General features: G+C 40.7%; 1 protein-coding gene across 1 annotated transcript in view; it reads right to left on the reverse strand.

Annotated features, from left to right (window-relative positions):
- EGFLAM (EGF like, fibronectin type III and laminin G domains) overlaps positions 1–15,724 on the reverse strand; it is a 149,458-nt gene that overhangs the window by 64,748 nt on the left and 68,986 nt on the right. The window contains 1 exon segment of the mRNA XM_039842625.1: positions 6,427–6,593. Within this exon segment, the coding sequence (XP_039698559.1) occupies positions 6,427–6,593 (167 nt within the window).

Here is a 15,724-nt window from a genome sequence, read left to right on the forward strand (position 1 = left end):
CACTGCGCATTACCCACTCCAGAGGTACAGTACTGACTCTGTGGGGTTTTTCTTTTCTTTTTTTTTCTTTTCGCTGATCCAGGATGTGCTTGAATAGTGAGAGTTACGAAATTTTGTTGTTAGAAAAGGTCATTGCGTCTTGCAGTTTTAATTGTTTTTTTAAATCTGCAGTTTTAAAAAAAATTATTGGGGTGACATTGGTTGATAAAATCTGCAGTCTTTTAAAACTAATCAACTACCAAAACCCATCCTAACGATTCTACTTGACTCAAGTCATGTGGCCATTTCTATTCTTTCGTTTCTGTCAGCAAAGCTTTTGTCCCTGGCTCTTTGCTTTTGAATTCTGACAGTCTAATGCCTTCATACCTCAAGAACAGAGCTCAGAAGATGGAGTTACAGAGACAAAGCTATAAACTGGCCAGTGGTCACCTAGGTCAGGTAAACTATTTTTCAGCATTATGCGTGAAGGAAACATGTACCAATACTCTTTCATCTTGAAGAGTGGGCAGATGTCACGACCTCTGCTCACATGTATTTCCTCAACATCATCCTAAAAAGTAGAAAACATTACCTACCTCAGACATTACTGTACCCATTTTACAGATGAAAACTGAGGCCCAGAAGATTAAGTGAGAAGATCTCACCGCAAGGTAAGAGGAGAACAGTTCTTCTGGCTTTCAGACCCAGACGCGTCTGCCAGATTCTGCTGTCTAATGGTACAGGTGATTGGAGACAGATTTCAGGGGTTGGCGAGGAGTTTTCATAGGCACTGACCAAAAGAGGCAGCAAGCTGCATGGAAGCTGCTGAAGGGTAATGATAACTCATGGGGATTTTGGAAGAGTGGCTTCTATCTCCTTCCTGATTGCTTCCTACCCATCACTAACTTTTCTCCCCACCTTGTTCTCCTATGCTCACTGCTGCAGCCAATGCAGGGGTCCTGCTGCCAAAGAGAAGCTCTCGATAGCAACTAGGATAAAGAAAATCTATTTTGTGGCTACGTATGTGACAACATGTACCCAGGAGCCCTAGCACGCTGAGCTGGTCTCGGGGGAGAAGGTCAGGCAATTGAAAACAAGGGCCCAAATCTCAGCACAAAACTGAGCGAAAGCCAGATTCATACACGGACACTTGCATGACAAAAGGTATAAACAGACACACAACCAACGACAGCTGAACAGAGCAAAGTCTGCATAAGCAAGAAGGTAGAGAGGAGAAATGTAGGGTGAGGGGTAAGGGTGGGGAGCAGGGAACACCGTGGAATCAGGTTTACTGTAGAAATCGGACTGCTTTGAGCCAAGGTGGGTTTGTCTCCACTCGGTAGAAGAGGAAGTTTCTGACACTGTTGAAGAAATTGAATTGTGGCGAGAAGAGTATGGCAAAAACCAAACTCAAACCAAACATCTCTCAGACCCCTCTATGCAATCTCCGCGCATCTGAGATCATAATCAGACTCACTAGGACCAGAAGGAAAATGTACTCTAAGTTATCATAGAAATGATAAAGCTTAATCTAATGATCGAAAAAGAACACAGGTGCAAAATAAGGGCTTGGTTAGACAGTATCTCTCCCCTCCTCACCCCCTATATTAACAATTTGTACCCTTTTGATCACTGGAATCTCAAAGGCCTCTTTTCCATCCTGATTGCCTTGAATTTAACCACCCCTAGGTTTACTTTCTCCCTTCATTCTTCTCTCCCTCCTTCTTTTACTGTTTCGTTTGTTTGTTTTTGTGTCACACTGCAATTCTGGGAGTTTGACTTTGCCTATGAACCTTGCCCATGTGAGGGAAGTGGTCTAGTGGGTTTCTAGACTGACTTTCTCCTCTTATCTCTCTTTGAATTTCCCAGATAGTAGCAGTAGAAAGTTATCCAGCCTCCAAAGCAGTCTCTTGTCTTGTTAAGTCACGTTCATTCACGTACTCAATAAGTATTTATTAAGTGCCCATTCTGCACAGGGTGTTGGGTACACCATTTGAACAAGCTCTTCCAACTCTAGTATGGAACTTACCCTGGAGGGGAGATACAGATAATAAAATAGTTTCAAGCAATGAAACAACTGTGGAGAAAATAAAGCAGGAGATGGGGCTGAGGTCGCAGTGAGGGTCAAGTTCAGTGAAGCCTGTTTGAGGAAGTGACCTCTGAGCTAAGATGGGAGGGAGGGTCATGGACAAATCTGGGGAGAGAGAATTCCAGGCAGAGAAAACAGGGGACACAGAAGCTCCAAGGCAGGAAAGAGCAAGATGAATTTGCTGGGAACAGCAGGACGCCTTCCACTGGGGACTGCCCTGAGGATGCCAATTTCACTTTGGTGCAGAACTTATTGGTCCTTTCTCTGCCTATATCGTGAGGCCAGAACACACGAAATTAAATGGTTTAGGGTGGTAGGATTATATAACCTCCGGGGGAAGGTTACGTAACCTTCCCCCGGAGGTTATATAATCCTCAAGTGGGTCACACATGTGAGTTATTTTTAATTTCATTTCATTTGTCTTTGGCAAAAAGAAAGAAAACGCTTTGTGACTTTTGCCATTTCTATTATTTACAGTTCATGTCCTTCATTACTCGTTCCATCCTTCTTGATCAAGCTAAGCCTGGATCCCAGAAAATAAATGACTGCTGGGGGGAGGGGGGGATGGGGGCAGCAAATACATGTCCTACTAAGCCACACAAATACCCATGTCTGTGTGGTTCTTATTGGCTAATTTATAAGATCAATCACAGAGAAAAAATAATGCCACAGTACACTGTTAGATGTTACAACAATTTAATGTCATTGGTATATCCTTCTTGAAGAAAAAAAAACTTAGCAGGATGGGTAAAATGTGAGGGACCTTGATCTTTGCCTTTGTGTTCCTTTAGAGGAACAGAATGGGTGCTGTGTGTGAGGAAAGGCTCCAGTGAGAGGATGGAAGTCAATCCAGAGAGGTATCACTATCTTTCAAGGTCACTGAGGTACTCACTCTTATTTCTCCTTAGGGGACCTGGATACTAAAACATCTGAATATTTTCTCCTCATTCTACTTCAGCTTCATAACACTCCAGTGAAGTCAGCGAAACGCTCCTTCTTCCTCACTCAGGCTGAGCGCCAATTAAAGGAAGCACTGGGCCCTGGTTTTCATTAACTACAGATATAAAAGCAACGGAGATCTACCAGTTGTCCTATTAAGCAATTAAGTTGCTGATAAGGTCTGGCATTAATAGGTCCAGGGAAAGTCAATGCTTGTTAGTTACTAGAGCTTAAGTATTTTTCCTTTGAAAGGAGGAGGGTGTAGGCCTAAAATAGACAACAGGAGCCCAGAGAGTGGCTGTGTCCAGGGTGGAATCTAAGGGTTCTCATCAGGTACTCTGTGTCTCGGTGGTCAACTCGAACCTTCCGTTCTGAAGTTCACTGTTCAGGAGCAAAGTGGGCATCACACCAAGAAAACATCCATGTAGGAAGGACCTTGAGGCGGGGACGAGTAGGAGCGGTGAGTGGGAGAGCCAAACAGGGAGAAATACTGGTCTCATGAATTCCTTCAGGGCCATGTTCAAAATATTTGCCACCTGGCTGGGATTGGCTCTAACTAATCCAAAGGGCTACCGGCTGTAAACAACCAGGGCTGTACCGGTGCACACAGGTTGAATTTCAGGCCTGCATGTATGTGTCACTCACATTTTTTATGTACCATATACCTCGCAAGTTTCAAAAGAAAAAAAGAAATCCGATAGGTTTGTTCTGTGCTGTCGAAACTTCCTGAGTCCATAGATTCTATAAGGATTGTCCCCTGTACTTCATTTAATTGCTGACCTTACTATTATCATGCTACTTTGCATTAGAATAAGAACCTCCTTTAATTTGAATGTCAGAGTCAAGGAAACGGCTTTGCAGTCAGCCAAACCTGAGTTCAAATCCTGTCTTTACAATGATTATTCTTGGCGAAACACGTAACCTTTCAAAGACTCAATCTTCAAAAATCTATAAAAAGGTATATTATTCTTCCAGGATAAGATTTTGAGAGGATTAGTAATGGGATTTCCTCGGCAAAGTGCTCAGTGTGGTGCCTTGCTCATAGGAGGCTTTTGCAAAGGGAGTTCCGATATCTAGAATTTATAATAATTCACATACGTGCCATTTGATAATTAGGCAATTTTATATGTGAGAAAATGGGTTTTGGAAGCAAAATAATAGTCTAAACTAATAGTAAAATAAGAAGTGTGCATAGATTAGAATATAGGGTTTTCTAAAACATAAGTGATCACGAGAAAAAAGCCACAACTGAAATACCAGTTACAGCACATTCTTTTGTATTCATGAAATAGACCATCTAATAAATTCTATTTCTGTTATCTTGATTTGAGTAACTATATGTGTGTGTGTGTGTGTATGTGTGTGTGTGTGTGTGTGTGTGTATATATATATATATATATAAAATCAGTTAATTGATTTATTAAGACTATTTCATAATTGGGAGTTTCACTGAAACAGCCACCTTGGTGCACACAATTACTTTGAAATGATAAAATTGTTCTTCACATTGGAGACCAATTGTAACGAAATGTTACTTACCTTATCCCACTTAATTCACAAAACTGGGATCCACCAATGGAGAAATGATTATCAGAAACTCCAAAACCAAACCAGTGTTTCAGTTCAAAAAGAAAAAGTTCAAGAGATGCCCCAACCCCACAGCCTTCCCCTAACTCCCGACTCCACACCCACGTCCAGGACCAGCATGAATTGTTCTTTCTTATCTTTCTTCTGTCTGGTCTCTGCGGAGAGGGAGATACTAGGGGACAGAAGGAAAGAGGTGCGCGTGGGGCAGCTCACAACACAGGAACAGAGGAGTTTGAGGCTGGGGAAGGGTGGCGTGGGCACACGAGACAGAGCCTGCTTAGTTGTAATACGAAAAGACAAACTACGTGTTCAGAACACAGTCAGGTCCGAGGCCCACCCCAGCTCCTGTTACCCAATTTTTCGCCATGCATCATAAAGTTTAACCCAAGGTTATAGCATAGATCTCATCCAACAAGAGTAGGAGGAGGCCTTCCTTCGATTTGAAAGAGAACCGTTAACATTTCTTCTAGAAAGAAAGAGCTTCATTTCTTGCCATATGCCTGGGGTGTTTTAGCTTCTAAATTCTAAAGACGATGAGTAAAACAACTGCCGGGTGATCATAGCTGTTGCAGGTATACAGGGCGGGGGCTAGGGCGGTGTGTGCGTGGTGTGTGTGTGTGTGTGTGTGTGTGTGTGTGTGTGTGTGAGCGTGCATGTGTGGCCTCATGTCTCCATATCCCCCAACCATTCAGTCTGAAGGAAAGAGCCCTGACATTCAAGGTTCGGATAGGGTTTGTTTTCAGAAGAGCCAAAATTCCTAGGACTTGGGGAACTTGGCGAATTTCCACCCCGGGGAAACAGCAGTGACCTTGGAAGTCAGCTGTGTGGGTGCTTTGTGAGGAGAGGGGAAGAGTTAATTCAGATCCACTAACCAATCTAATAAGGCTCTGTGTTGGCCAATGGAAAGCCAAATGACGGTGTCGGGTAGGCCTCTTTTCCAGGAGCACCTTTCCTGGGTAAAGAGGACCCAGGGGGTGACAGCAGGGCTCTGCAGACACAGGAACGTGGAGGAATGTGTTGGCAAAATTGAAAAGATTACGGAGTCTTCAAACAAAAGAAGTGCCAATATTTCAGTTCTGAGACCTCCCCGCTACACAGGGTTCTAGGTTTATATAAACGTGCCTCCGCTTTCAAAAGACTAAGATTTCTAAATGAGTTGGCGGAGTGTTCTAGTAATCAAAGTGAGGTTCTTGAATCATGTGGGAGGTTCTTAAGCCCCCAGCCCAGAATCCAAATCTGACTTTTCTCAAAATCCCCAGGAGATCTGATAGATAGCCAAGCTTCTCCCAGCTCCCTAGAGACATTATGACAGAAATGAACTTATGCCATCAGCCAGACCCCCACTTATATATCAGCACACCAATGATTTCTTTAATTCTCCCTGATCATCATTCAGAGGGACTGATTTTAGCTGAGCATACTTGATTTGCAGGCAAACACTATCCCTGGAGAGCCTAGGAGCATTATTTTTAATCCTGTGATTTTAAAATGAACTCATTTTCTTAAAAGATAAAAAGCAGGGGGTAGGGGGAAGCTGTACATCATCTTGGTACGTGGTCTTTTCTGTATTTGTGAAAGAAAACTGACCTCAAATTCCCTAAGGATGATGCGAAAATAAACCTTCTGCTGACCTTCTGTACACAGAAACAGGCTGTGTTCCTATTGAAATTCTCTGACTTCCAAAGGGCTGGGAAACCACGGCAGGAAAAGCTGAAATAGCCCCATTCCAGGCTGACCTGCAGGGCACTAAGAAACCCTGGTCAAGTGGGTCCCTGTGAGGCAGGCTCAGCCATACAGCTAGGTCTGGCATTCAGAAGGGCCACAGTACTCACGGGGGGTTTGGATGGTGTCACTGGGCCGGCTTCGGGGGCTGGGGCCATGGGGGTTCATGGCCCTCACAGCAAACTGGTAGTTGGTATCTGGATCGAGCCCCTTGATGACCATGGAGTCCATCTGGATCCGCTCTTGGATTAAGGTCCAGCTCTTGTCAAAATCTGGTCTATATCAATTAAAAAAACAAAAGAAAACAAGAAGCAGTTGTTGAGATACAGCAGAGGACAGGGAAGTTGCTGACTATGTAAACTCACAGCATTTGAACTCTGGAAGCAGTATTTATTCAAACGAATTAACATTTCCTATCTAAAAGTCATCTTGATTTTAAATCATAGGTCATCATTTTTAAGTCCCTGCCAATGAAAGCAAGTAGATCATTTTTAGGGCCAGTTTTAAGGACTGTTTAAAGATCATTCTCTTTTCCTCGCACGGCCTTGACGACAGTGAAAAGGTCCTCCACATCGAAGTTCATTTTCAAGGACTCTGCCTTCCAGATGTTTCATAAACCAGCCATCCCCTGATAGTCCCCGTTCCCAGAGGTCAGGAGAGCACAGATTCCATCTACTCACAATCTGTTCACAAAATAAACAAATATAAGTTTTATGGGGTGACTAATTTGTACAAATCGCCATGGGAAAATCGAAGAAGGTTCTGCTCATGGCCATTCTTCCCACTCTTAACGAAATCGCGCAACTGTGCCAACTTGCTGAATTTTCACATGTCCTGCTAAGAACTCTGCAGGGAGGCAGACCTCCGCGCTTCACTTGGAGCTCCCGTCTGGGAGGCAACATACAGGGACGGAGAGTCCGAACTCTGGAGCCAGACAGAGCTGATCGAATCCTGCCTCTGCTGCTTACTAGCTGCTGTTTAACCTCTTCAGTCTCTTTCTCAGCTGTAAAATGGGGGTGATAAAAGGATCCGTCTAAGAGGACTGTCACAGATGAAATGAGACCTAGACCCTGGCATCACGTTGAGAACACGTGGCCTATGTTAGCCATTATCTAAGGGACCCACATCCCAGAGCTAGTAGGCAACCCTAGGCCAACTGCTTACGCTACCCCTGTGTGCTCCAATGCAGTAGCACTAGCCCATGTGGCCAGTCAGCACTGGAAATGTGGTCTGAATTGAGAGGTGCCATGAGCGTAAAACGTACATCAGATTGTAAAGCAATATCTCACTGATTATATATTGAAATGATACTTTGGATTTAGTGAGTTAAAAATATATGTTATTAAGATTAATTTCACTCATTTTTTACGACCTTTATAACGTCACTGTTAGAAAACTTCAACTTTACATTGTATTTCTATTGGACAGCGCTGCTCTGTTCAGACTGCCTAGTTGGTGGGAGAATGGAGAGCATTCCAGGTAATAAGAACTGCAAGATGAAACTTGAAAATAATTGTGCCTGGGGGACAGTGTGAGTGGCCTAACTGGAGTGGGGGTTTCGTGTTAGTATCTAATCATTGCTACCACTTACCAAGTTCTTATTAAGTACAAAAGTCCCCCCTGGGGGATACCTTCCAAGACCCCCAGTGGATGCTTGAAACCATGGATAGTACTGAACCCTATATACACTATGTTTTTTCCTATATATACATACCAATGAAAAAGTTTAATTTATAAATTAGGCACAGCAAGAGATTAACAGCAATAACTAATAATCAGATACAACAATTATAACATACTGTAATAAAAGTTATGTGAAGGTGGTCTCGTTCTCAAAATATCTTATTGTTCTGTACTCACTTTTCACTTAAAGGAAGCACTTTCTGGCTTCTCTTTGTCATATCGAAATTGCCAGCATCACTACTCCTGCACTTTGGGGCTATTATTAAGTAAAATAAGGGTAACATGAACACAAGACTGTGATACCATGACAGTCAATCTAATAACCAAGGTGGCTACTAAGTGACTAAGGGTGGGTGGTGTATAGAGTGCAGATAACGCTGGACCAAATGTATGATTCATGTCCCGGGTAAGAAAGAGCAGGACAGTACAAGATTTCATCACACTACTCAGAATGGTGTGCAATTAAAACTTATGAATTGTTTATTTCTGAAATTTTCCACGTAATATTTTTGGGCCATGATTGACTGTGAATAACCAAAACTGCAGATGGCAAAACCAGAAGGAGCAATTACTGGACCCAGCATTGTTCTAATATTTTAATTCAGTTACTTCTCACAACTATTCTTTGCAGCAGATACTAATATTAAATAAACACTCCTCCCCCACCCCTTTTTTTACAGAGGAAATTAAGGCATAAAATGACTAAATAATTTGCTCAAGGTCACACAGCTGATAAGTGGCGAGGCCATCTTGGGTTGGTAGGGGAAGGCTAGATTAAGAAGATCCTTGATATTTCATGAAAAACTGGGATGATAATGGTTGGGGAGCTCTTCATCCTTTAGCTTGCTTTCTGACCACCTCTCAGTTGTTCTACTGGTAAACATCTCTGCTCACAGATATTCAGAAGAAGGCAGGAAGCAAAAAAATTGAGGTTATTCCTTTATGAACAACTTATCAGACAAAGAAATAGAGTCTGATTTTTCTGAAAGAAGATGCTTGGATGATATTCAGATTTGTAGGCAAGGTAGTGAGTGCTTGGCTAGTTTCTCCTTAGAAGGAATTCTTAAAAGCCAAATGGAGTCCTAAGCCCAGTAAAAGATGTTTCCTTGGGCTCACCATGCAGACCAGTAGTTTGTGGGGCCCGTATCTCATAAAAATGCACGGGCTTGGAGAAGCAGCGATCTCAGGGCATGACCACTGGGGGAAGTAGAATTTGTTTCTCTTTTTTGATATCTTTTCCCTAAAGATGGACTTCTCCTGTAAACTAACTTTGTCATCAAAGAGAAAACCTCAGTGAGTGAAAGAAAACACATTTACAAACTCAAATTAGAATAAAATCACTTCACAAAAGAAAGCCACGGGGAATACCCTAAAGGTAAAGTCAGAAAAGATGTGATCTTTAGATAAAACACTCCTGTTATTCTTTGCTAAGCTTCCCTGTGGCATTTATAGAGGAAATGACCGGGTAACTGCCCTGGATGCCATTGTTTACCCACAGCTACCGGCAAATATCTGCAACAATCTTCATGTAAAAATTACAGCTCCCTGCCCCCTGCCTCCACAAGGGTGATTATTTTGTATTTGTTCACTTAATGCAGGAAAAAAAACTACATTTTCAGCAAATAAGAGATTAAAATCATTAACCTTTAATTTCATTATATAGAGTGAGAGAGGAAAGCTCATGCAGATTGAATACCAGTTCAAAACCTTTAACATTTTGCCTCTGATTTAGTCATGGGTTTTGCATTTAAATGTTTTTAGAGTCTCTCAAGATACAAAAGTGCAAAGGTGAGGTTGGGAAAGAGATAACCAGGCAAAAGTATTGTCTTAGATCACCCCCAAAGAATAGCTTTATCTTTTTCATCTAAAGAAAATAATTTTATTCTAAGTACAAAGTTAAATCACCATAGCAACACTCGCCTGCCAATTTTTCCAACAATGAAAAGGCTAGAGGGAGAGAAGCAGGCTAAGAATGAGCTGCCATCCCAGGTAAAAATGGGCAACCACTAGGAGGGTGGGCACTGCAAGCACTTTCCAAATAGTGAGAAAGGGCTGAGTTGGGCATCTTGTTTCTCAGGAGATCAGTGGAACACCTTTGGAATGTGGCTGGGCAGGGGAGTTCAGTTGGGGAACATGTAATGTGTCACCAGTGACTACCCCCATCTCAGTCAGCTGATTCAAGTAATCAAGACTCACTCACTGGTTCATTCGGGTGGAAAGAAGCATCACCACTGGCAAGGTAGAATCCAGCCTGGTCACTAGGAACCTCAGAGGTCATTTGGTCTGAACTACATGCAAGATTTTATGTGCAAATATCATCTCGTTTTTCTAAGCAAAGTGTCCTTACTTCTATCGGGTTCTCAAAAGCTTTAAGAGTCATTGGTCTAGGTAACTAAGAGTCACTCATTCTACCCATGTGGACACTGAAGGAAATAATTTATCCAAAGTCACAGAACCACTGGGTAGTATATTTTTCTGTTTTATTTCCTTTCTTTCTTTTGCCATTTTAACCACTTCTCCCATTGCCAACCTCATCTTTAGTGGACAATCATTTTTCTTGGTACCATCAAACCCAGCAGGCAGCTGTCTTGGGTTCGTCAATTGGCAAGTGTTTAATGATTATCAATGAGGTATCCATCACAGAAGCTATATTCTGGAGGCTCCAAGTAACTATAAACAGTTCCATTCCCAGGGAGTTTATGATTAATTGGGAGATAACACATCTAAAGATCAGTAGGAAGCTGGTACAAAATAGCATATTTTAAGATCTATGTTTGAATGGGTAAATGTGAAGGGAAATTTTGGGGAAAGTCTACAAGTACCAGGAAGAACTTAAGTTAGATTCTGAATGCATTTCGGTTTGGGTAACTGAAAAGGAATAGAGCATCTGTGGTGAGGGAGGGACAGGTGCAACATGAGCTCTATGTATCATGTGCACATAGAAGACACTCAGTAGTACCTGTCTGGATGAATATATGTACTTAGTGAGTATCCGATAAAGGGTGATTGAGCTGAATTGAAATAGCTTCAAAATTTGACCCTATGAATAACAAGATGCTCTAAACCAAGGGGTGACAAACTTCCAAGAAGCTTCCAGGTTTCATAAATAAAGTTTTACTGGAACACAACCATGCTTGTTTGTTCAGGTATTGTCTATGGTTGTTTTCCTGATACAATGGCAGAGCTGAGTAGTTGAGACAGAGGTTATACAGCTGACAAAGCATAAAATACTTACTATTGGACCCTGTGAGAAAAAGTTTTACAACCCCTGGTCTGAAACAACAATTTTTTACCTTGTTTGTGCCTACGAACCCTCTCTTGGAAGAATACTTTTCAATGAATTAAATAAAATACATAGGCTCACAAAGAAAACCAATTATATCGAAAACAATTATTAAAAAATATGATATACTCATAGATGTACTTCTTTATTAATAAGTTAAATAACAATACCTAGCAATCGATTTAATAACTACAATAATTTTAAAGTGGTGGTAAGCATAGCTGGTATTTTGAGATATGTGCAACAATTGTAATGGGATAAGGAAATATCTATGATTCTAACAGTGACAAAGTCACAGGAATTGCTAATACCAATTAGGTATTGTTCGCCTATGTATGTTTGTTGCCTACATTTGTATTTGAAGAAAATGCTAAACTTCGGTTGGTGAAACTAAGGATGTAATTTTTGTCCAACAACAGTCCAGGGGCCCCTCAAATTCGATCCTCTCGAGGATCAAGACTGCAGGTTAAGCACTCTGTTCTAGGAGAAGAGACATGATCCCGGAGATTATCCAGGGCGAACACAACAGGGGTGGAGAAAACCTCATGCTCAGAAAAGCCTCCACTTCTCTGTCAATTCTACAGATTGATTTTATGCAGCATTTGCTCTACGCTTAAATGAATTGCAGAGAAAGTCCAAAACCACTAATAAGTCATAGTTTTAAAAAAAATGTGTTATTTGACCTTCAGCTTTCAGCCTTCTTTCTTTATTTACAAACTGGTTCAACACAACCAAATGACAAACAGCTGGATAGATTGGAGTAATAAACTCAGCTGGTGTTTTGTGCCAGGCAGAGCAACAGACGAGCACACTTTCATTTACAGTTTACAAATGGCTCCCAACGCTGTTACACAAGAATTCAATTTATGTCAACTCTCATCAGTCTGACCAGAGATTACATTGAGACCGCTCATGGTCCGAGGGATTGAAGCTTTAAAGGATCAATTTGTATAACTATTGGTCAGACTTCTGCAAAACATTCAGAATCGCCCTTCCATTTGAGCCTGGATGGATGAACTTGGCAGCTGCCAGGATTTCTGGGACCAGGCACCAGTATGGAAGGTGCTTCTGAGATTTTCAATTTGGAAACTAAAGGTAAGAAAAAAGAATTCTTTGTGAAGCACCACGTGTTAACATGAAATCTAAGCTGATATCTGAGCAAGCCCATTCTTGCTTATTTCTAAATATATTGCTGGTGGTAAGGAAGGTTTATACTTAAAAAGCATAACTTCCTAAACACTTTCTTAAAAAAAAAAAGGCAGAATTTTGGTTTTTTTGCCCCCACTCTCTTCCAAATTAATTAACTGCGTAAGAACAATTAGTTAAATTTTTAAGTCCTATAGTTTTAGGGGTAGGAAAACCAACACAGTGCTACCTCATGGTTAAATATTACAGCCATTTGGCCAATTATTGGTATAAATTCTAGTAAAAGGCTATTAGAAAAAGTTGGCTATTCACTTATATATTATAAAGAACTCTAAAACATAAGTTAGTATTCCGTGTGAAATAAAATCACAGTGGGAACTTTCCAGTTAGTCTTATACATTTAGGTATTATTTGAAGCTTTACCATGTACTGATATTCCTTTTATGATGAGAAACAAAGGCAATAAATAACACCCTGTCAGGGGACAATGGAGAGAGATGTGTTTGCAGACACTTGTTGGGGTTTTGTCTGGCTTTTATTCCTGCAGTTGGTGAGGTAGGATGTTGGTTACTGTTGTGGCCTCTGAGATTAGTGATAAAGGATTCATTGAACCCCGTGTGGCTAGTGTGGCAATACATTTCCATTTTTCACGTGGCTCAGGATAAGAAAAAGAACCAACATAAACAAAATTGTCCCTGAGCCACTCTTCAAAGTGCTGTACATGTATCTTTTCATCTTCACAATCCTTCCTAGGTAGCCACTATTGTCATCCTACTTTACAGCAGAGGGAAGTAAGGCTCAGAGAGGTTAGGAAGCTGGCAGAAGGTTCCATCTAGTTGTTGGCATTTTCTAGATTCAGTGCCATGACTGTCTCCAAATGTTCGCCAGGACTTTTTGACAAGAGTTATGTTTACTCTGTGCTAAGGGCTGAATTCCACAGAGGGAAGGGAGTCAGACTTTGCCCTCATGTTATGGTGAGAAAGACAGACTCTGAATGGTAATTAAATGTGAGTGTGATGAGTGCTGCAAGTAAATGTTGTAGGTGTACCTAACCTAGTCTGAAGAAGGGCCAAAAGTTCAGAGAAGGCTTCCTGGAGGAAGTGATAATTAAGCAAGGGTCCTAATGAATGAACAAGAGTAGCTAAGTAAAGAGATAGAAGAGCTATCCTGGCAGAGAATAGCGAGCATAAAGACTTCTGGCCAAGAAAGAACATGGCTATCTAGAAAAGCAGAAAAGACCTATCACAAAATCCATAAATAGGAAGAGTTTACATTAATTAGGCACTTACTATGTGCCAGGCACTGTTCTGTACATTTCATGTGCATCAACTCATTTAATCTCACAGTAACTCTATAAGGTAAGTAAATTATCAGCCCCATCCTTCTGTCTGAGGCTCACAGAAGAGACATAAATAATTCACCCAAGATCAAATGGTTTAAACGTGGGGGGCGGTAAGGGTTGGACCAGAGAGTCTAGCTAGAGTCTTGACCAGAGCCTGTATATAAATCACCAATCTATACTGCCTCACTTTTGTCAAGAGGATAAAAAAATCAGAGTCACCAGATTTTAGAAGTCAAATTGTCCAGCCTTATTTTATATGTAAGGAAGCTGCAAATTAGAATTAAGCCACTTGTCCCCAGGATTAGAAGCCAGCTCAGCTCTTGTCTTCTGATTCTACATTTGAACAAACTTAAACCTGAGAGATGAAACCAAGAATCAAACTTTAAGTCTCAATTCTGAATGAGAAAATGCTTTAACTTTCATAGTCTGTGACCTTGACCATGAGTCAAATCACATCATCCCTTAAAACTATTCAAGGAAAATCCATAATCAGCTTCCATTCTGAATCTTAGACTTGATTTTCATTTCAGTAACAGCCTTTGCAGGGTCACTTCCTATGAGGAAACTAATTAAGTTCATTTGTTACTCGTAGGTTAAGAAAGAGTTTATGATAGGACAGAAAGATAGATGACTTTTGATAAAAATGTCGATTTGTGAATAATTTTCAAAACCCACCTGGGCGTGCATAACCTTGAGATTCTCAAGTGAAAATCGGCTTGGGAGCAGCCTTGTGTGAAGATGAATTTTGCAAGTCTTATTATGAAAAGCAGCTACAAAGGACCAAAGAATTATTTAGGAAGAAGGGTGCGAAAGGGAAGAGAGGAAGCCCTTGTTGTTTCTCATTTATTAGTATAACTTTCTTGGATTGAGATTTAGAAATCAACATCTCTTGACCTGTGTCCCTAAAACATACACACAAGTATTTTGAACTTTCACATGTACTCAAAATAAGCCAGTGGTGGACTTTTTACTGAAAATGGCCATTAAAATCTTTACCCTTTTCAGCAACAGACAATGCAAAACTCTGAAGCAATTTTAACCAATCAGTTCACACCTACATAAATACTACAGGTAAGTTAAATGAAAACTATTTTTCACTTTTTACTAACCTGATAGATAGCATATGTGGCACATGGCACCCCAATGGAACATCAGAGGTGAGGAATATTTTTCCAAGCCTTTGGTTTTCATTGCCACGATAGTATATGTATTTTTGCTTATGAGAAAGGCAGTTACCCTGAGGAAATTCTTAGGAAGAAGGAGGTAGGTTTCTCAGATATTTATAGCCAAAATATTTCAAAATATAGGTAGCTATATTTATGCTTGGTACTTATTTTAATAAACACTAAGCAATGCTGCCCACAAAGAAAATTTCAGTATCAATTTAGAAAAAAAAAAAATTCTTTCACCTCTGTTGCATCGTTTTTCTGTTGTAAAAGAACAGATAAAAAATTTTAAGACATTGCAAAATATGTTACAGGCTGCAGGCTTACTTAGAATTTGCCACTTCGAATCTTTTCTACACTGATTAAAAATTAAAAATCTACTGTTAGCAAAAAAGATAATGAATAACCTCAGGCCAACTTTGGGGGAAACAGAAGCTGGATGAGGAACAAAAACTTGCTTGGTTCTAATCCCATGATTCACATGAGCATCATAAATACATAATGTTCACCTGAAGTATCACCAAACCCAGCAGATAAGAAGTCAGTACCTCCATATCCTGGTCTAGCATAATTTCCCAGGTCAATCTTTTATTAGCCAGTTAAGTTTTTGTGTTTACTTTTTAAGATTATTTCCTAACAATGCCTTTGATATCATTATTCTTATTGAATAAGAAGAACAACTGATATGTAGGCATCACCAAGACAAAGAGAGGACTGGAATCTCATCTTCCAATGACAGAACTTAGATAGGTTGAAATCTGAAGATAATCTCTGGTGATAAACTGATT

This window comes from Pteropus medius, unplaced genomic scaffold (genome assembly GCF_902729225.1).
Source record: "Pteropus medius unplaced genomic scaffold, Ma_sr-lr_union100, whole genome shotgun sequence".
Classification (NCBI taxonomy): Eukaryota; Metazoa; Chordata; class Mammalia; order Chiroptera; family Pteropodidae; genus Pteropus; species Pteropus medius.